This window comes from Dermacentor variabilis, chromosome 7, assembly GCF_050947875.1.
Source record: "Dermacentor variabilis isolate Ectoservices chromosome 7, ASM5094787v1, whole genome shotgun sequence".
Taxonomy (NCBI): domain Eukaryota; kingdom Metazoa; phylum Arthropoda; class Arachnida; order Ixodida; family Ixodidae; genus Dermacentor; species Dermacentor variabilis.
In genome coordinates this window covers 11,391,432-11,409,610 of record NC_134574.1, presented here as the reverse complement: position 1 = coordinate 11,409,610, position 18,179 = coordinate 11,391,432, and the positions used below count along the sequence as shown (strand labels likewise).

Here is an 18,179-nt window from a genome sequence, read left to right as displayed (position 1 = left end):
GGCAATGTTTTGGCGGACTAGATGGCCACATCAATTGAATCGTATTCTGTTCATACTACCGCTGCAGTCCCTGTCACAGATCTGAGCCCCTTCTTGCGCAGGAAACTGCGAAACTACTGGAAACGCTTGTGAGACAGAAAAACAAATGATAAGCTGCACGTAATAAAGCCACAATTAGGGTTCTGGCCTTCTGCAATAAAGTCACTCCGGACAGATGTCCTATTCTGTCGTCTTAGAATAGGACACACATTTGGCACCCATAACTTTTTACTCACCGGAAATGACCCTCCAACCTGTGGCAGATGCAGGGAGAGGCTGACCGTGCTCCATGTCCTCCTGGAGTGCCGGAAAGCCGAATCTGAGAGAAGGAGACATTTTTCCTTAGCATACCGGCAGCACATTCCTCTTCATCCTGTAATGTTTCTCGGTCCAGAACCGCTTTTTAATACAAACACAGTCCTAGGTTTCCTCAGAGATGTTGTCCTACACGTTATTAGTCCTATACATTCGTAGCGCTTCCTCTTTTGAGAGAATAGTCGCTGTGATAGTCATACTGTATAGCACATGCCTCCAGGCCCTTGTGTTTCAAGGGCTCTGGCGAGGCAGTAGTGCTCCAGGTAATTTTACCATCTCACATATCTTTTATAATGCATCATTGTCTCACGATGGATTTTACTGCTCATAGAACATGTCGTTATCATCGACATAATCTTATAACAGATAGGTTTTACGCACTCTAGAGCGACTATTTTTAAGGCCCCTTTACAGCCACGTCACATCAACCTCATTGAACTCATAACTACACTGTGAATTCATCAACACTGGCTTGGCGCTCTTTGGCCATACCTGGCCCTTGCGCCAATAAAAACCACACATTCATTCATTCATTCATTCATTCATTCATTCATTCATTCATTCATTCATTCATTCAAGTTAGAATTATATTGGTTGGGCCAATTAAACTATCAAAATAAGTAAAGTTTGGGCTCCTATTTATGTACGGGCGCCAGCCAGGACCTTTGATCGCTGTAAAGGATGTTGACAAACGGCATAGAGGCTGAGAGGTAATTTCGCCCCAGAATTGTGGGAGATCGCTGTTTTCGGTCTTCGCCGAGAGTAAAACCAGCTGGGCACTTGGGTAGTGAGTCAGGAGGCGCTCTTTGGCGGCAGATAGCCTGTGTCGCCACCTCGGGACATCTTAACCTGTCGCATGTGCGGTCTTGAAACGTAGGAGAGGGTGTGACGTTGGGGGCTCTTTGGCCCGGAAGCGCGGATGGAGGTGCCCGGCCTGGGACGGACCATGGGCAAAGCGTCATTAGGGTGTCAATGGGCATGCCTTGGGTACAAAAGGGCAACTTAAAGCCAGAGGGATCGGGGACCCGATGCATGGTCTCTTGAAAGACAGGCTGGCACCCGAGACACAATCCATCTCTGCACTTAGCTTTATGGGCCCACCGGAGGAGACGAACCAAGCACAAGATGGCATGGTGAATTGGTGGGTGCGCTTTGGCTGGGGGACCCTTTGCGGCACGCAGTGCGTGATGGTTTTAATTAAGGTGCTAGGATGGGGCGACGCAGATGTTCGTTCCCCGTAAGTGTTCTTCAAAGTGTCGAGAGACTTTCCCATACATGTCGCAGAGCAGGATGTTTGGGATGTTATTTGTTTATTTGTTGTTTGGTGGTCCCTTTCTCTCCCTCTATCTCTCTGAATGTTCTGAGGAATGCAGGGAGCCGGTGAGAGAGAGAGTGTGACAGCCCAGTTGACCCAATCAGGTCACTGGGGTGTCGTGATTTGCCGTGAGGGTATTCGGGAGGAGCAACTGAAGGGTTAAAACCGGGCTCCTGACCTCTCACGGGGGTTCTGGGCGCAGGAAAAGTGCTCTGCACTTTCGACTCTGCCTACATAAGGCACCGGTCCCAGTGTAACTGAGGGGTCTTGACATATGAACGGTGTTATGCACTATTGACCATGTCAAGTTGATACGTCAGACCCACTGTAAATAGCTGTCGATGTAAATATTGTGTACATAGTCTTTTCTCTAGATGCAAACGTCTATGGTGTCTCATCTCTGATGGAAGAGGAGAAACAATGACGACGGCAGCTGAAGAAAAGTTTCTCTACCAAGTAAGCTGGTTATGCCAGCTTGGAGCACTCTGTGCTACGAGAGTAGGAAGGTAGAAAATGTAGTATCGCGATTAAATTAACCGTAGTCAAATTAATGAAAGTATCGTATATACGTGCGTAATAAATGAACTTATTTTTCCGAATATACTGAAGCAAAGTTGGGAGGTGCGGTAATTATGCGGGGTAAATTTCATGGAGACGTTTTCAAAACAGCAAAATTGAAAAGTAAGAGTGTAATGATTTGGAACATGCATAAGATAACTTATCTTTGCAGTAAAAATACATGTATACCATTTGCAAACTTAACCTCATTCCCCATCAGGACTACCAGACCTGCCATTCAGGTCGCTGTCCGCTTCATCCACATTGTAGTTCCACCATAGAATAAAGAACCAACGGGTCAGCCGCGCACAGTATGTGCGGATTAGGCCAATCGTGCGAGCCTAAACTGAATGCGCACTCCCAACGTGCCTCAGTCCATCCTAGCAGCCGCATCTGGCCGTCTGCCATTATAGCAAGCATTACGTTGAAGCATGCACCTGTTTTGACAAGCCTGCTGTGTGCATCTCTTTGCTCAACCATCCATGCTCATAGGCATGTCAAAGTTTGTCGTTGTCCAATCAGAGTTTCCGTTTTGTGAACAGATCAACTTTATGTCCCGCAGCAGGCATATAACTCAATTTAAGGCCCATCACATACACCAAAACCCAAAGCAGACATAAAAGCAAGCCGCTGACATGCGAATTTGACACTACGCCGGACTATGACAACTATGCCGATCAAGCGCCGATTGCGTTTTTTTCACTTAAAAGCTGCGTTCACACTTGGGAAGTGGAAAGAAGCCGAAAGCAGGCGAAAAATCTTTTCCCCGCATGTCCAAGATGTTCACATTTGTTTCACTGCTGCTGCTTTCGTCCATATCCACCTAGTCTGCATACCTTTGTCCGCGTGGGGGCACTGTTCATCACACCACTTCAAGCACTATGTTCATTCATTGACCCGTCAGTTACTAAAAGCTATTGTTTCGTGCATCTGCGTGTGCCGCCTTTAACTTTTGTCTGCCATGGAAGAGGAATTTGAGTAACACTTCATTTGGGTCTAGTTGGTACATAATTCTGAACTTAAGTTGTTAGTCAGTGCCAGTGTGTGTCGTGTCTTTCTTTTTGTGGATCGTCTTAGGTGTTTGCGCTGTAACCTTAAGTTCACAATGGAAGAGGAAGAAGACATAGTTTGGTACCTTTAGCAAGTTTTTTTTTAAGATGCACAATGAACAACAGAAGATGTTAACTTTTACTACTGGATGTTGACGTGCTAGTGCAGCTTCTGGTGAAGCGGAATGGCTTTCCGCTTCGCTGTGGCGAAAAAAAAAGAACAGTCAGAGACCGATCGGGCTCGCTGCCTGGTTTCCCGCACATTTCACCACCTAGGCAGGCAGATTTTGTCAAGTTTTTGCCATATTACATCACCAGAGTGCGTTGGCAAGCTTAGGCACGCACAAGTGCATTAAAAGCATCACTCGAGGACGGAGTGATGTGTGGCAACGCGCAGAGATTTTGTCGGCTGCCAGTGCTAGAAGATCAGCGACACATAGCGATGCTTTGTCGGCGTGCACCACTCAGAGGCTACAATGCGTTGCCGGCATCCACTAATTGGAGGCTGCAAGGCCTCCGGCTGCTATGCCTGATGGCCACCGATGCAAAGACGCAGACACCAACAATCATCGGAGTTCTTCGAATGCGTGATGTGCGCGACAGTGTTCCAGAAAGACCGTGTTGTGATACTAAGCTGAAACAACATGGCTGATGATCGTGGGTTGTGGCAGTGTGACGCGGATCCGAGCCAAGTACGAGCAATGCCGACAAATCCAACCTGCCCACTGGGTTCTGCTGGTCTCAGTGCGATCATCTGCTAAAACGTCCAACCAAATCACGATTGCTGCAATGTCTGTGCTTGGTGTATGTCTACTTTGTTGTGCTCAAAACGAATGTAAACATGCTTCCGAACTCCAAAGTCTAGATAATCAGCACTCGCCTACCGCCGATGTTTACATTACGCAAAAGCCTAGCGCAACCATCGAGCTCATAACTGGTGAGTGAAGGAACGCAGCTGATAAACTCTGCCGAAGGAAATGAATTTTGAGTTCCATTTGGGGCTGCAGCGACTTAAAATATAGCACTTTCGACTTTCTGCAGTGTGTGATGTGGTGAACGAACTGTGTGGAACTTCGGGTTGTGAACCATGGCATGCTTCTTGTGGTCTCGGGTGACTGAATCTTAACGGACGAACTCTGCAGTGTTTCCAGTGGCACAGATAATTTTTGAAAATGAAAGACACTAGTAGTCAAACAGTGGGAAGTACATACGTCATCAGCCATGCTGGCCGTTTTAGCTGACAATGCGCCCTTCTATTCAGCATGTGAATGCAGTTCAGTACAAGTTCACAGTATTCCTTCACTCACTTCTTTCAAGTGTGGGCGCCTTATGGGCTAGTTGGGGATAAATTGCTCGTGCAGCAATAAAGAACGCTGATGCACTGAAGGAAACATGACACAGCACAGTCATGTTTGAGTCAGTGTATCCTTATACTTGAGCACTGCAGAAAGAAATGATCTGTTTGCAATATGTGCACCGTGTGCAATGCAAAGGAGGACCTGCATCATGCAAGACCTATGCATGCAGCCATGTATACCAGGATTGCTTCGATGCCTGCTTGAAAAGCAGCATGTACTCAGTCAATGAAACTAATTGGCTTTTGATCTCCATTAATGGAAAGAGCAGATGGCGTGAGTGCATTGCGGGGAAGGGGAAAAGGTGGTCATCAGCGCTTTGTGCACTCTGTATGTTTAAACTGCCCGAATCTCTTTAGCTTCCACTAAAATGTCTCTCGCTGTGATACTATAAACTGTACTCCGGAAAAAGATTTCCAAATACATCTTCGCAGAATGTGTTTGATTAACAAGTTAACAGTTCCACTGCAACATTATGCCGATGTACAGCATATGCGCTTGAAATAAATACATTCTGTGAAGGTGAACGACTGAGCCTGCAATAATAAACTTTGTAGTAGCAGTGCAAAAAGTGCTACTATGCGTATCAGCCACCACAAAGCTGCTGTGTGTCCAACCTACTTCCTCGGAGGCACCCCTATGAAGGCTGTTCTGGCCCTGCCCATTCTGGGTGTAACATTCAGCCCTTTTCTCGACTTTTCTGCATATGTCACCAGCACTGTATATAGGGATTGTCACATTCTTATGTTTGCGTCCCATGTCTCCCTTCCCTGTGGACCTGGGGCTTTCCGAGCACTCTACACTTCTATCATTCTGCCATGGCTTGAGTACTGCTAATGAGTATAGTCCCTGCACCAGAGTCACGTCGCTGACAAACTTGAGCTCGTTCAGCGCCGGGCAACATGCACCCTCTACTCCCGTCTTTTTGGTCGCTGCGAGCTCATGCCGGCCTATGAAGATTGCCTCGAAGCCTTCAAGTGGCACACCCTGCAGTACCAGCGCAACATTGCACTAGTCTGTCTGTTCTGCAGGGTGCGTGACAGGTCTCTGGACAGCACTAGTCTTTCTTCTTCAGTCCGTCTGAACAAGCGGTCAGCACAGCCTGAGCCCCTTCATGCCTGTACAGGCTGACACCACAACTCCGTGCTTATGTCTGGCATACAGAGCTCTCTCTCCACCCCCCTAGCTATTCGGACTACACTTCCTTGCGACCGGATTGAATTAGCCCTCCTGCATGTTGTGCACCCGTCGTCTGTGTGCGTGTGTGCCATGCTCTGTGATTGAGCAAGTGTGTTTGTGCGGGCATGGAGGGCAATTCCTGCTCTAGCTGGCTGGCTCTCAGACTCTCTAGCATACAGGCCAGCCTTGCGAGCTGTCTAGAGCACCACGTTACCACTAAGATCATGATGCTGATTATTATATGTGTTAGAATCATCACTACGACCATATTGATCTTCTAATACAGGGATTACTGCGTTGTAAACACATGAACAACAGAAGTAGAAATGGACAGGATGCATGCAGACTCACAACTGAATTTTATTTGGTGAAAGATAACATAAATATACAGTGATCAAAATGATGTCATCATGCTGATAGGCCATCCAAAATCGCTGCCGTCACAATCTTGCATCCAGAAATTGCACCTCGCAACCGGCAAGCACAATGGAAGGATCGCTGACACATACACACGCTTTCTTCTTTATAACATAGGCCTTGAATAGCCCCCGTGTAGACGATCCCTATGACAGCATAAAATTCTTGTTTTTTCTATTCTTTATTTATTCTTTATTCAGAGATACCCCGCTTTGCCCGGGGGCATGCAAGCAGGGAGGTTACAACTTTGAAAAAAAACACCTCTTCATTTGCACAGCACACTTGGTCACAAGATAATCGATTCCACTCTGTTACAGTTTGGGCAAAAAATGAATTAGCATAAAGGTTCGTTCTAGCTCGGTATTCTCGAATTTTAGTCATGATCTGTTTCTCGTAGATACATAGTGCGGTGGCTTAAAATAAGTGTCTCTATTAATTCCGGTTTTGTTACTATATATGCTAAATAGCAATTTTAGACGCAGTTTTCTTTGGCAAGACGAGAGCGCTTCCCATCCGAGCTCACTTTTCATTGCAGTGCAGCTCTCTTCTCACTTGTATCGCCCAAGAACGAACCTTGCCGTTCTGAACCTTGCCCAAGAACGAACCTCGCGCCCTACCTAGCTGATGCGACACACCCGTTTGCTTTGAGATAATGAAGTTCTTTTTTCCCGAGTACAACAGAAGGAGCACTGACACAGTAATTGTTTTCATTGGAGATACAAAACGCTTCAAAAATTTTCCGGTTTTTCTGATTGCTATATTTGCGCAACACACGTGTTTGTTCGAAAAATGCCTTGCATGCTGGCTTGTGCGCGCAACGGCGAATGTGGTCGGCTAAATGACCAGCGCCACTTAGTGATGTAGCATTCCTGCAATGCTCTAGCAAGCGTTCATTCAGACAGCGCCCGGTTTGGCCAATATAGCATTTCCCACAGGCAAGGGCAATACTATACACAACGCCGACGTCACATTCAACGAGGGCTTTGGCGTGCTTTATTTTGCAGGCTGGCTTCTTCTGGGATTCGTTTACTAGGCGACACATTCGTTCCAGCTTTTCCGGTGCTGAAAACACAACACGCACCCCGCACCTGTCGTCAACCTTCTTGAGGCGGTGAGAAACCTGGTGCCAATAGGGCACTACGACAGGGCGCTTTTGCGGGCATGCGTCTTTTTTCAGCCTGCGCCTCCCACCAACCTTTACCTCGCGAATCTGGCTCTCTACCACCGAGGCCACGATTTCTCCGTGGAACCAAGCCTTCTCCAGACGCCTTAGCTGGGCGTCGACGCTGTCACGAACTTGATGTTCGCATGACTTCTCGTTCGTGTTCACTTGTGCGCTGGAACGATGTTTCATAATGGAACACATCCTGTTTTCTTCAGGCATCTGCATGCTAAATAGGAAATAAACAACATTTTATGGTCTAGGCAATAATACATACAGTTCCATATAACTTAAACATAGCATCCCCAATCTTAGTACCCTTTTTAGATGGAATGTTGCTATGAACCCTTATGGCAGTGATAATTTTCCTGTGTGCTTTAAATCTGCAAAAGAAACATGATCCTCCCCCACATGCCCCTTGATAGAAAATTGCTTCTGCAGACGGAAGAATTTAAGGCAGTGACAAACGAAGTGGTGCTTATAGAACATCACCTGTCCGGAGTTTATACGTTGACTGTAATGACGCTCCGTTACAGCAGTGCAGAGTGCTACGAACTTTTTCCTACATACTCAGGATCCAGTCCTCGCCACAACACATCTGATACAACATTGTCACACAGTGTAGCTCACGCATACACTATACAAATAAACCAAACATGATTAGGCCACTTATCCTACGATACGAGAAATATTGTCGCGATTATGACGTCCCTCACGAAGTCCTCCAGGTTGCCATAAAGCCAGAACATTTACCCTCGTGGTGCAATTTCACGCCGTTATGCAACTGGACACTAACACATTTAAAGAAAAGAGGCACACCACGTGAACACACTATACAAGAATTTCGCGCTCTTCACGACAAATATAAAAATTACATGATATCTTATACTGATGGCTTTAAAACGAAAAAACACGTGGGTGTAGGGGCAGTAACAGAAAATTGGGAAGCAAGTATTCGATTACCACACCGTGCCTCTGTCTACACAGCCGAAGTATACGCAATATAGATGGTAGTTCAAAAGATCATCACTGACAAACATGAAAACGCAGTCATATACACAGAATTATTGAGCATACTCAAGGCTCTACAAGTAAAATCCGAATGTGAACCCCTGTTAGGAGATATTTTAAACACAATAATGTCAAACAAATATAACAGGTCAGTTAGGCTTTGCTGGGTACCAAGGCATGTTGGGATGCCAGGTAACAAAGCAGCGGATAGATGCACATCAATGGCAGCATACAAAAACATAATGCAACACTTCCACATAAAGACAGTGTCAATGCGATTTGGAAGGCCTTGACGTCAAAATAGCAACATGAATGGGACCATTGTTTAAGCAACAAGCTGCATCATATTAAACCTGTAATTGGCAAGATGAAGTCATGCAGTCAGCAGCAACGGTTCTGTGAGGTTATCTTGTGTCGACTTCGGATTGGACAATCGAATCCTGGCCACAGCAGCCGCATATTGATGGGGGCAAAATGCGAAAACACCCGTGTATTTAATTTAGGTGCACATTAAAGAACCTCAGGTGGGCGAAATTTCCGGAGTGCTCCACTACGGCGTGCCTAATAATAAGAAAGTGGTTTTGGCACGTAAAACCCCATAAGTTTTTTTGGGGGGGGGGTGGGAATGGACACACGCAGCTGACGCACAATTTCCTCCTTCGAAATGAAAACCTGCCAACTTGCAAAAAATGCTATGAACCTCTTAGTCATACACATCCTAATAACATGTCCACACATTGATACACAGAGACAGAGGTTTTTACACAACCTGTATAATTTACATATACCATTACCCCCCGCTCTACTACTGGGAGATGACCCCCAAGTGCCATTTACTAACCTGTTTGACTTTTTAGGGAAAACTGGTTATTTACACCAGCTATAATGTAATGCAGGTTTACCTGCTCTAGCGTTGCGTTTCTTTTTGTCTTGTTATTGGCGCAGCCTGGCCTTTGTGCCATTAAACCCAAATTAACCAACCAACCAGCAATGACAGACGTACCTCTAAACGCTCTTAATGATTTTAATATTGCCACCTGGTGTTTTGAGCCAGCGTTGCGTGCCCAGCAAAAACGGCGATTGAAGACAACGAAGTCAAGGATCTTGCGCCAGCTGGTGAACCGTCCTCCTTGTGTCTGATATTTTCGTGTCTGGCTGCTGATACTGCTGCTTATTCTTGCCTTAGCGTGTGACAAACTGGTGGAGGTGCGAGGTAATCTAATCTATGCACCAAACCCCTCCGGTCCGCAGGAGCTCCAGCCCCGTACCGGTGGTTACGCCTGTACACCGCGCCAGCAGAAGGATCCGTGGACAAGCCCCCTGAGTTTGGACTCCTCCCAGAGAAAATGGCAGCTCCGACCACCCCAACCGGTATGGAAGGCACAACGCCGATTCATTGTACGCTATTCAATCCGTGAACGCCGAATCCCTTCCACAGCGCCATACATGAGGACGTTGAAGATTGGCTGGTGCACTATGAACGTGTTGCCGCGTTCAACAAGTGGGATGCCGACACAGAAGTACGCACTGACGCCAGCAATATCGGTCTCGGAGCTATCCTGGTGCAACGACAAGACGGGACTGAACGAGTTATCGCCTATGCGAGCCGCACTCTGTTACAGAGTCCAATTATTCCACCACAGAGAAGGAGTGCCTCGCGGTTATTTGGGCTACCACGAAGTTTAGGCCGTATCTCTACGGGCGGCCATTCAAAGTTGTGACCGACCATCACGCTTTGTGCTGGTTGACCAACCTCCGAGACCCTTTTGGACGATTGGCACGTTGGAGTCTGCGACTCCAGGAATTTAACATCACCATCGTGTACAAGTCGGGCAGGAAACATGAAGATGCTGACACGTTATCACGGGCACCTGTTAAATCTCAGAATCCTGACGAGGAAGACGACAGTGCCTTTCTGGGAGCCCTCAGCAGGCCGGATCTGCTCGCTAAACAGCAATCGGACGCTGAGTTAAGACCCGTCATCGATCACTTAGAAGGCGGCATCGCGTCCATTCCTCACCCACTTTCGCGACGGTTGTCGTCATTTTGCCTACGAGGGGGCATCTTATACAAAAGAAACACAGGTGCCGGCGACAAACCACATCTGCTAGTAGTACCTCAAGCCCTTCGCGACGACATCCTATTAGCCTGCCACGACGAGCCGACATCTGGTCACTTGGGCTACTCAAGGACTCTGGACAGGGTACGGCAACTGTACTACTGGCCTAGACTGACTGCTTGCGTCAAACGCTACGTCGAAGGATGCCGTGAATGCCAGCGCCGCAAGTCGCCATACTTCAAGCCTGCAGGCCTTCTACAACCCATCGACCCTCCGCCTACGCCGTTTGATCAAGTTGGAATGGACCTTCTTGGACCATTTCCCTTGTCTTCCTCCGGCAATAAGTGGATCATTGTCGCAACTGACTACTTGACGCGTTACGCTGAGACGAAGGCACTACCACGCGGGACAGCATCTGAAGTTGCCCAGTTTTTTATGCATCACATTGTGCTTCGGCATGGCGCACCGTCATTCATCATCACTGACCGAGGGACGGCATTTACGGCAAAGCTTCTGGATGACATCTTCAAGCTGAGCTACACGAGTCATCGAAAGGCCACTGCATACCACCCTCAGACTAACGGCTTGACAGAAAGACTAAACAAAACACTGGCAGACATGCTCGCTATGTACGTGGATGTGCAGCACAAGACGTGGGACGAAATCCTACCGTACGTAATGTTTGCGAACAACACTGCCACGCAGGAAACTACACGCTTCCCGCCATTCCGCCTCGTTTATGGTCGAGATGTCCAAACTATGCTAGACGCCATGATTCCATATGAAGATACCAACCCGCTCGACCAGTTAGCTCCTGACGTCGAGGAGTACATTCAGCGCGCCGAAGAAGCGCGTCAACTGGCCCGCGTGCACATAAGACAACAGCAGCGTACCGATGCAATAAGGTGCAATCTCCACCATCGACAAGTGACCTATGAGTCTGGTGACCAAGTTTGGGTTTGGACACCCATTAGACGGCGAGGCCTCAGCGAGAAAACTCCTCAGCAAGTACTTCGGACCATACACAGTACTAAGGCGTGTAAGCGACGTGAACTATGAAGTGATTCCAGATGGAGACCTGCCGTCACCCAAGCGCTGTTTACCACGCGCAGAGACTGTACATGTGGTCCGCCTCAAGCCGTATTTTACACGGTGAAGTGTACTAGTGAAACAACCTTTTTATTTTTTTTTTTGCTGTCGTCGCGTCTTCCTCCAAAGAACTTTGAAGTGTTTCTTTTTGTTCCCGACCACAGAACACATTTTTCCGTGTGCATTTCCGTATGTGTGCTAGCGTGTTCCCCCCCCCCCTTTTTTTTTGTTTTACCTTATTTGTCTAGTTTCCATGTACGTTTTCTGTTTGAGCATCGAGTCGATGCTCCATTGGGAGGGGGAATAATGCCACCTGGTGTTTTGAGCCAGCGTTGCGTGCCCAGCAAAAACGGTGATTGAAGACGACGAAGTCAAGGATCTTGCGCCAGCTGGTGAACCGTCCTCCTTGTGTCTGACATTTCCGTGTCTGGCTGTTGATATTGCTGCTTATTCTTGCCTTAGCGCGTGAGAATATAAATGAATCTGTTTCTTATTTTACCGCTTTTATCTTTGACACCACATTAGAGCGCAACCCACAAATGAATGAGACTCCGAAGGAAAGGCGAGTGCCCTTGAGGAAAAAGGATTGCAGGAACGCTCAGAAAAACAGATAAGACTTGGACATACAATGCCAGCCTCCAACAACTGAAAACTTGTTAACTTCAAACATATAAAGTCCCAAGAAAGACGAACACGGAGCATTGCTTAAAGAGAAAGCTGGGGAAAATACGTCACCAGCATTAATTCCATGGCACAAGATGGAAGAGCATGAAAACGGCTGACAAAATTAATTGGCCGTCAACCTTACCTCCTGCCTTTGGTTGATGACCAAGGCAGGAGGTAAGGCCTCCTGCCTTGGTTCGGGCTCACACCCTACAATACCATTTTGAGCCTGTGTAGCTCTGAACATTATTCCAGAGTCTTTCTTAAGCAAAAACAATTAGCAGAAAGCAGACCGCTAAACAGGAAGTGTAATAAAAGTGAGCCTTACAACCGTTCATTAGTGTTGCCAAGATCAGAGCTTCCATAAATTTTCAAAGCTCTACTCCCGGAGCCGACAAAATCATGTACGAGGTGATAAGGCATGTTCACTCTGACGCTCAAATGCCACTGCTGTCTCTCTTCGATACTATTTGGGCAACTGGGTACTTTCCACTTGCATGGAAAGAAGCCATTGTAGTACCCATTTCAAATCAAGGTAAAGATCCATCTTCAGTGTGTGGTGAAGAGGAAGACGAAGAAGGCGCTCTTGTGTCGGCTGTGCGCATGATCAGCGTTCATCTACTGCCAGTGCTACTAGACTGTGCCTAGTGCCTCGTAATAAATCATCTTATTACATTTGGTGGAAGGTGCTGCACTCCCCGACCTCACCCTGGAACTTCGCAGCCGAACTTTAACATCTGCTCCAGCCGCTACTATGAACGACGCTCCCAACAATCCGCTTGGCGCATCTGCCGCTCCTGTCATGTGCGGCGCCGTGCAAGGGCAGCGGGACCCTCCTGTTTTTAGCGGCTCAGGTGAGACTGACGTAGAAGATTGGCTCTCTACCTACGAGCGCGTCAGTGAACACAACAAGTGGGATGACCCGACGAAGCTCCGTAGCGTCATCTTCTATCTTGCTGATGTTGCGAACCTCTGGTTCCACAATCACGAACGGGAGCTGCAAACCTGGTCCGCTTTCAAAACTGCATTCGCGGAAGTCTTCGGTCGCCCAGCCTTGCAAAAACTCCGTGCTGAACAATGCCTCCGCCAGCGCGCTCAACAGCCCGGCGAGACTTATACTAGTTACATAGAGGAGGTCGTTGATATTTGCGCCCGCGTCGATTCCACCATGACTGAAGAAGACAAGGTGAAGCACATCCTCAAGGGCATCGAGGACGACACATTTCAAATGCTCCTGGCGCGGAACCCTACTTCTGTCGCAGCTGTCATCACTCTTTACCAGAGCTTCGATGAGCTGCGTCGACAAAGGGTCCTTGCGCGCAGCGCTCTCGCACCTGGCGACTCTCTCTCGGGCCTCACGCTTCGCTCAAACACCACGCCAGCAGCATCGCTCTCTGTTGAGATAAAGGATTTCATTTGTGAGGAGGTGGCGCGCCAATTGTCTATGCTGCCTCTCAATGATAGACCTCCCCTGCCTGACACATCTCTGGCTGCTCCCATTAGGCGGGCCATTCGCGAGGAACTTGCTGGGTCTTTACCTTTCGCCCAACCCTGCCCTCCCGTGGCTGCACCTCTGACTTATGCCGAAGTCGCCGCGCGACCTGCGCCGCCGCCGTTCTCGTTTCCAGCGCCAATGCGACTTCCAGCTGCACCTCCTCCCGCGTTGCCTCCCGTTCCATCTCGACGCCCAGTTCAGACCTCTTGGCGCACACGCGACAACCGACCCATATGCTTCGCTTGCGGTGTCACCGGCCACGTTGCGCGCTTCTGCCATCGTCGTATGCCAGCTGCTAACGCTACTGTCGCACCACCTGGATATGCCTATTCCAACGATACCGCCGGGCATGAGATGCTTCCCAACCACGAGTTTTCGCCGCCTCCTCGACGCCCTGTCGGCACCCATCGTTCGCCATCGCCACGTCGTCGCTCACTTCCCCCCTTACGTCGCCGCCAGTCACCTAGAGAGGGAAACTAGTTGCTGCAGTTCCGCAGGCACGAACTGCAAGCTTCGCGACTTCTACAAGGCCTGCACAGTCGCCACGCAAATTATTGGACGTTTTGGTCGAAGGAACCACCGCAATTGCGCTTATTGATACTGGGGCTGCAGTTTCTGTTATCGACGAAAAGCTTTGTCGCAGCCTCCACAAGGTCACAACACCGTTGTCTGGTATGCTTCTAAGCACCGCGACTGCGCAGCATATAGCCCCGGTCGCTCAATGTACTGCAAGGGTGGTCATCGAAGGCATTGTCTACGTTGTTGAATTTTTCGTGTTGTCATCATGTTCACATGACATTATACTCGGCTGGGACTTCTTGTCTCAGCATCGTGCCATCATCGACTGCGCCCGGGCCGAAGTAGCGCTTTTTCCGCTTGCCGATGCCCCGCTGCCTGACCCTTCTGAACAAAAAGCCTCCAAGCTCACTATTGTGTCCGATATGGACATACCAGCCGACATGTGTGTGCTTGTGCCCGTCTCTTGCTCTACCGCGCCAGACGCTACAGTAGTTTTTACACCGTCGCCGATTTTTCTACGTCGCAAGGCCCTACCTCTCCCATTTGCCGTCCTCACCACTGTGTCTGGATTATCCTCAATGCTTGTGTGTAACCCGTCTCACTACCATGTGTCGTTACTGCGCGGCGAATCACTCGGTCGAGTACGTCGTCGCGTATGCGAGCCGAACTTTAAAGAAGGCAGAAGCCAACTACTCAGTAAACGAAAAGGAGTGCTTGGCCATTATTTGGGCGCTCGTCAAATTTCGTCCATACCTATATGGTCGCCCTTTTGACATTGTCACCGACCACCATTCACTTTGCTGGCTGTCCTCGTTGAAGGATCCGTCAGGTCGCCTAGGGCGATGGGCACTCCGCTTACAAGAATATGATATCCGCGCTGTCTACCGATCGGGCAGAAAGCACTCTGACGCCGATGCGCTTTCCCGATCGCCGCTACCTTGTGATGTGGCTTCAGTGTCTCCGCTCTTCGCATCCATGTCAGCCTTCAACGTCGCTGATATGCCGGACGAGCAGCGTAAGGATCCCCTGCTTTCAACTATGCTGAATTTCCTCCACGACCCATCCGCCACACCCTCTTCTCGAACACTTCGTCGCCAAGCCGCTCACTTTACTGTCCGCGACAACGTTCTTTACCACAGAAATTATTTGCCTGATGGTCGCAAATGGCTCCTGGTGATACCACGACACATGCGTTCTGACATATGCGCTTATTTTCATGCTGCTCCTCATAATGGTCACGCCGGTGTTCTGAAAACGTATACTCGGCTAAGGCAGCGTTTCTACTGGCACGGCATGTATCACTTCGTGCGCCAGTACGTACGCGCTTGCACGGCGTGCCAACGGCGTAAAATTCCACGGCGCCCTCCTGGTGAGCTACAGCCGCTGCCCTTCCCGGCTCGGCCCTTCGATCGCGTCGGCATAGACCTATACAGGCCACTTCCCTGCAGTTCCTCGGGTAACCGATGGATAATTGTAGGTGTCGACCACTTGACGTGCTACGCCGAGACTGCCACACTCCCGGCAGCCTCTGCGCGCGAAGTTGCATTCTTCATTTTGCGGAACTTCGTTCTTCGACATGGCGCACCACGCGAACTGCTCAGCGACAGGGGACGTGTCTTCTTGTCCGAAGTCATCCAAGCCCTTCTCGCTGCATGCAGCATCGTTCACCGCAAGTCTACAGCCTACCACCCGCAAACAAATGGCTTGACAGAGAGGTTCAACCGCACACTCGGTGACATGTTGACTATGTACGTCGCCTCGGATCACAGTAACTGGGACACTGTTTTGCCGTTCGTCACGCATGCCTATAATACGGCCACACAAGCTACCACTGGCTTTTCGCCTTTTTTTCTGCTGTATGGATGAGAGCCCTCGTGTACTATGGACACAATGCTCCCATACCGACCCGATGCTTCCGAATGCACGCCTGTGTCTGAAGCCGCCAAATACGCCGAGGACTGTAGGCAGCTCGCGCGAACCCTTACGACCACTGCTCAAGGTCGTCAAAAGCTGCAGCGTGACAGTGACACGCTTACACCAGTTTTCCCGACTGGTTCCCTTGTTTGGTTGTGGGTCCCGCCTCACAGCCCTGGCCTTTCGACCAAACTCCTTGCACGCTATGATGGCCCCTACCGCGTCATAGACCGTACCTCCGCTGTCACCTATGTTGTAGAACCTGTGACACCTTCACCCGACCATAGGCATCGCGGGCGTGACACGGTTCATGTCAACCGACTTAAGCCGTACTATGACCCCCTCATCCTACCTACGCCGTAAGTCGCCAGGATGGCTCCTCTTCTCTCCCGGGGGCCATTGTGGTGAAGAGGAAGACGAAGAAGGCGCTCTTGTGTCGGCTGTGCGCATGATCAGCGTTCATCTACTGCCAGTGCTACTAGACTGTGCCTAGTGCCTCGTAATAAATCATCTTATTACAAGTGGAAAATTAGCACCCCTTTGCATTAACAGGTTATCTGCATAGTTTATGAAAAAAATGATAAATTGCAGGCTTTTACACTTTCTTGAATTAAACAAACTGCTCGATCCATATTAGTGTGGTTTTAGAGGACCTCATTCTACAACAGACAGACTTGTTCGTATAGAAGTAAACATTTGCAGTGCTTTTATACACAAACAGTTATTTGTGTCTGTCTTTCTCGATGTGGAAAAAGCATATGATACAATGTGGCGGTATGGAATATTGCAAGATCTTTGAGAAATTGGTGTTCCCAGGAAAATCCTTAACCTAATGGAAAGCTACTTATCAAATCACACTTCCGTTTTAATTAGGTAATGCTTTATCTATACAATTTGCACGAGAAACTGGGGTGCCGCAGGGAGGCTTACTCAGCTGTACACTTCTTATCATAAAAATGAGCTCCTTGTGTTTTGGGGGTCTGACCAGTACTCTTGGGACAAGGGAGCATCAACATAGTAGTGCAAACAATCATAAGGTCATTTATTGCACCTTTTATTGACTAATGCCTGCTAGCCGAGTTGCTATCCACAAAACATGCCGTTGAGCATGCAACAAATCTATGAAGTCCGCGTCACTGCTACCGGATAGTGAGTGAATATGTTTGCCCCATGCTTGACACCAACACCTGTTCGTTTGCATCTTCGGTCATGCAGACGGTGGCACGTTTCAACGATCATGTTGGTCCACTCCGGTGTAGGCCTCGCAAGATGGTCTTGCAGAAGCATGGATCAGTGCATGTGCGGAAGGTCCCCGCCCCTAGCCAACCCCGAGCCAAAGAGGTGGAGCCCTGTCGCTCCCAACTAACCCCGCCATTAGGTGGTGTTAGCAGCTCAACACTACTATGCAGCCACACCAATCACCGCTGTAAAGCCATGCAGTGAAGTCGGATTACAGGAGGCTGAAGCCATGCAGGGAGAACAACATATCAGGGGACACAAGAGGGTTGCGCATCCCCACAGTGTTTAGCAATACTGTTCAGCATATTTTATTCTGTGTATAGAGATGATGTACAGATTGGTTTCAAGTCATGTAACCTTGTAAATCTGTGAGTGACGCATTCAAATTGGTCTTAAAAAAGTGTGGAAATGGTCCAGTGAAAATGGCATTAAATTAAATGCAAATAAAAGCTCTTTTGTTCTACAGGGTCTGTCCCAAAACTTCCCGGAATGATTTTTGTAGTCGGCAACACCACCTGGCGGGGTGGGGCTTTGGGCGGAAAAGTTAGTAGTCTAAGCTTCGAAACAAGACTGGTCACAATTGCCTGCGGGCACTTCAGGCAGGTTGCGCTCCGTGCAGAGGTATCTCCTGCATCCTCGCCAAGAAAGAAGCTCCCACGTGCAGGAAATAGTCGCCATGGATGATGAAAATGAGGACGGCAATGATGGCGAAGACATTGCAAAGCATGTGCAGGAGTAGCAGACGAACTAGCAACACGAAGCGCGCACACTGGCCTGCGCACGTCACAGTTATATGTGTTC

General features: G+C 48.7%; 1 protein-coding gene across 10 annotated transcripts in view; it reads left to right on the top strand.

Moving 5' to 3' along the window:
• Positions 1 to 18,179, top strand: part of LOC142587326 (egl nine homolog 1-like) — a 249,396-nt gene that overhangs the window by 19,980 nt on the left and 211,237 nt on the right. For all 10 annotated transcript variants that reach the window (XR_012829463.1, XM_075698230.1, XM_075698235.1 and 7 more), the window contains exon 2: positions 9,652 to 9,771. Coding sequence is in view for 9 of the 10 variants with exons in the window: in XM_075698230.1 (XP_075554345.1) it covers positions 9,652 to 9,771 (120 nt within the window). In the remaining variant the exon portion in view is untranslated. The remainder of the gene's footprint in view (positions 1 to 9,651; positions 9,772 to 18,179) is intronic.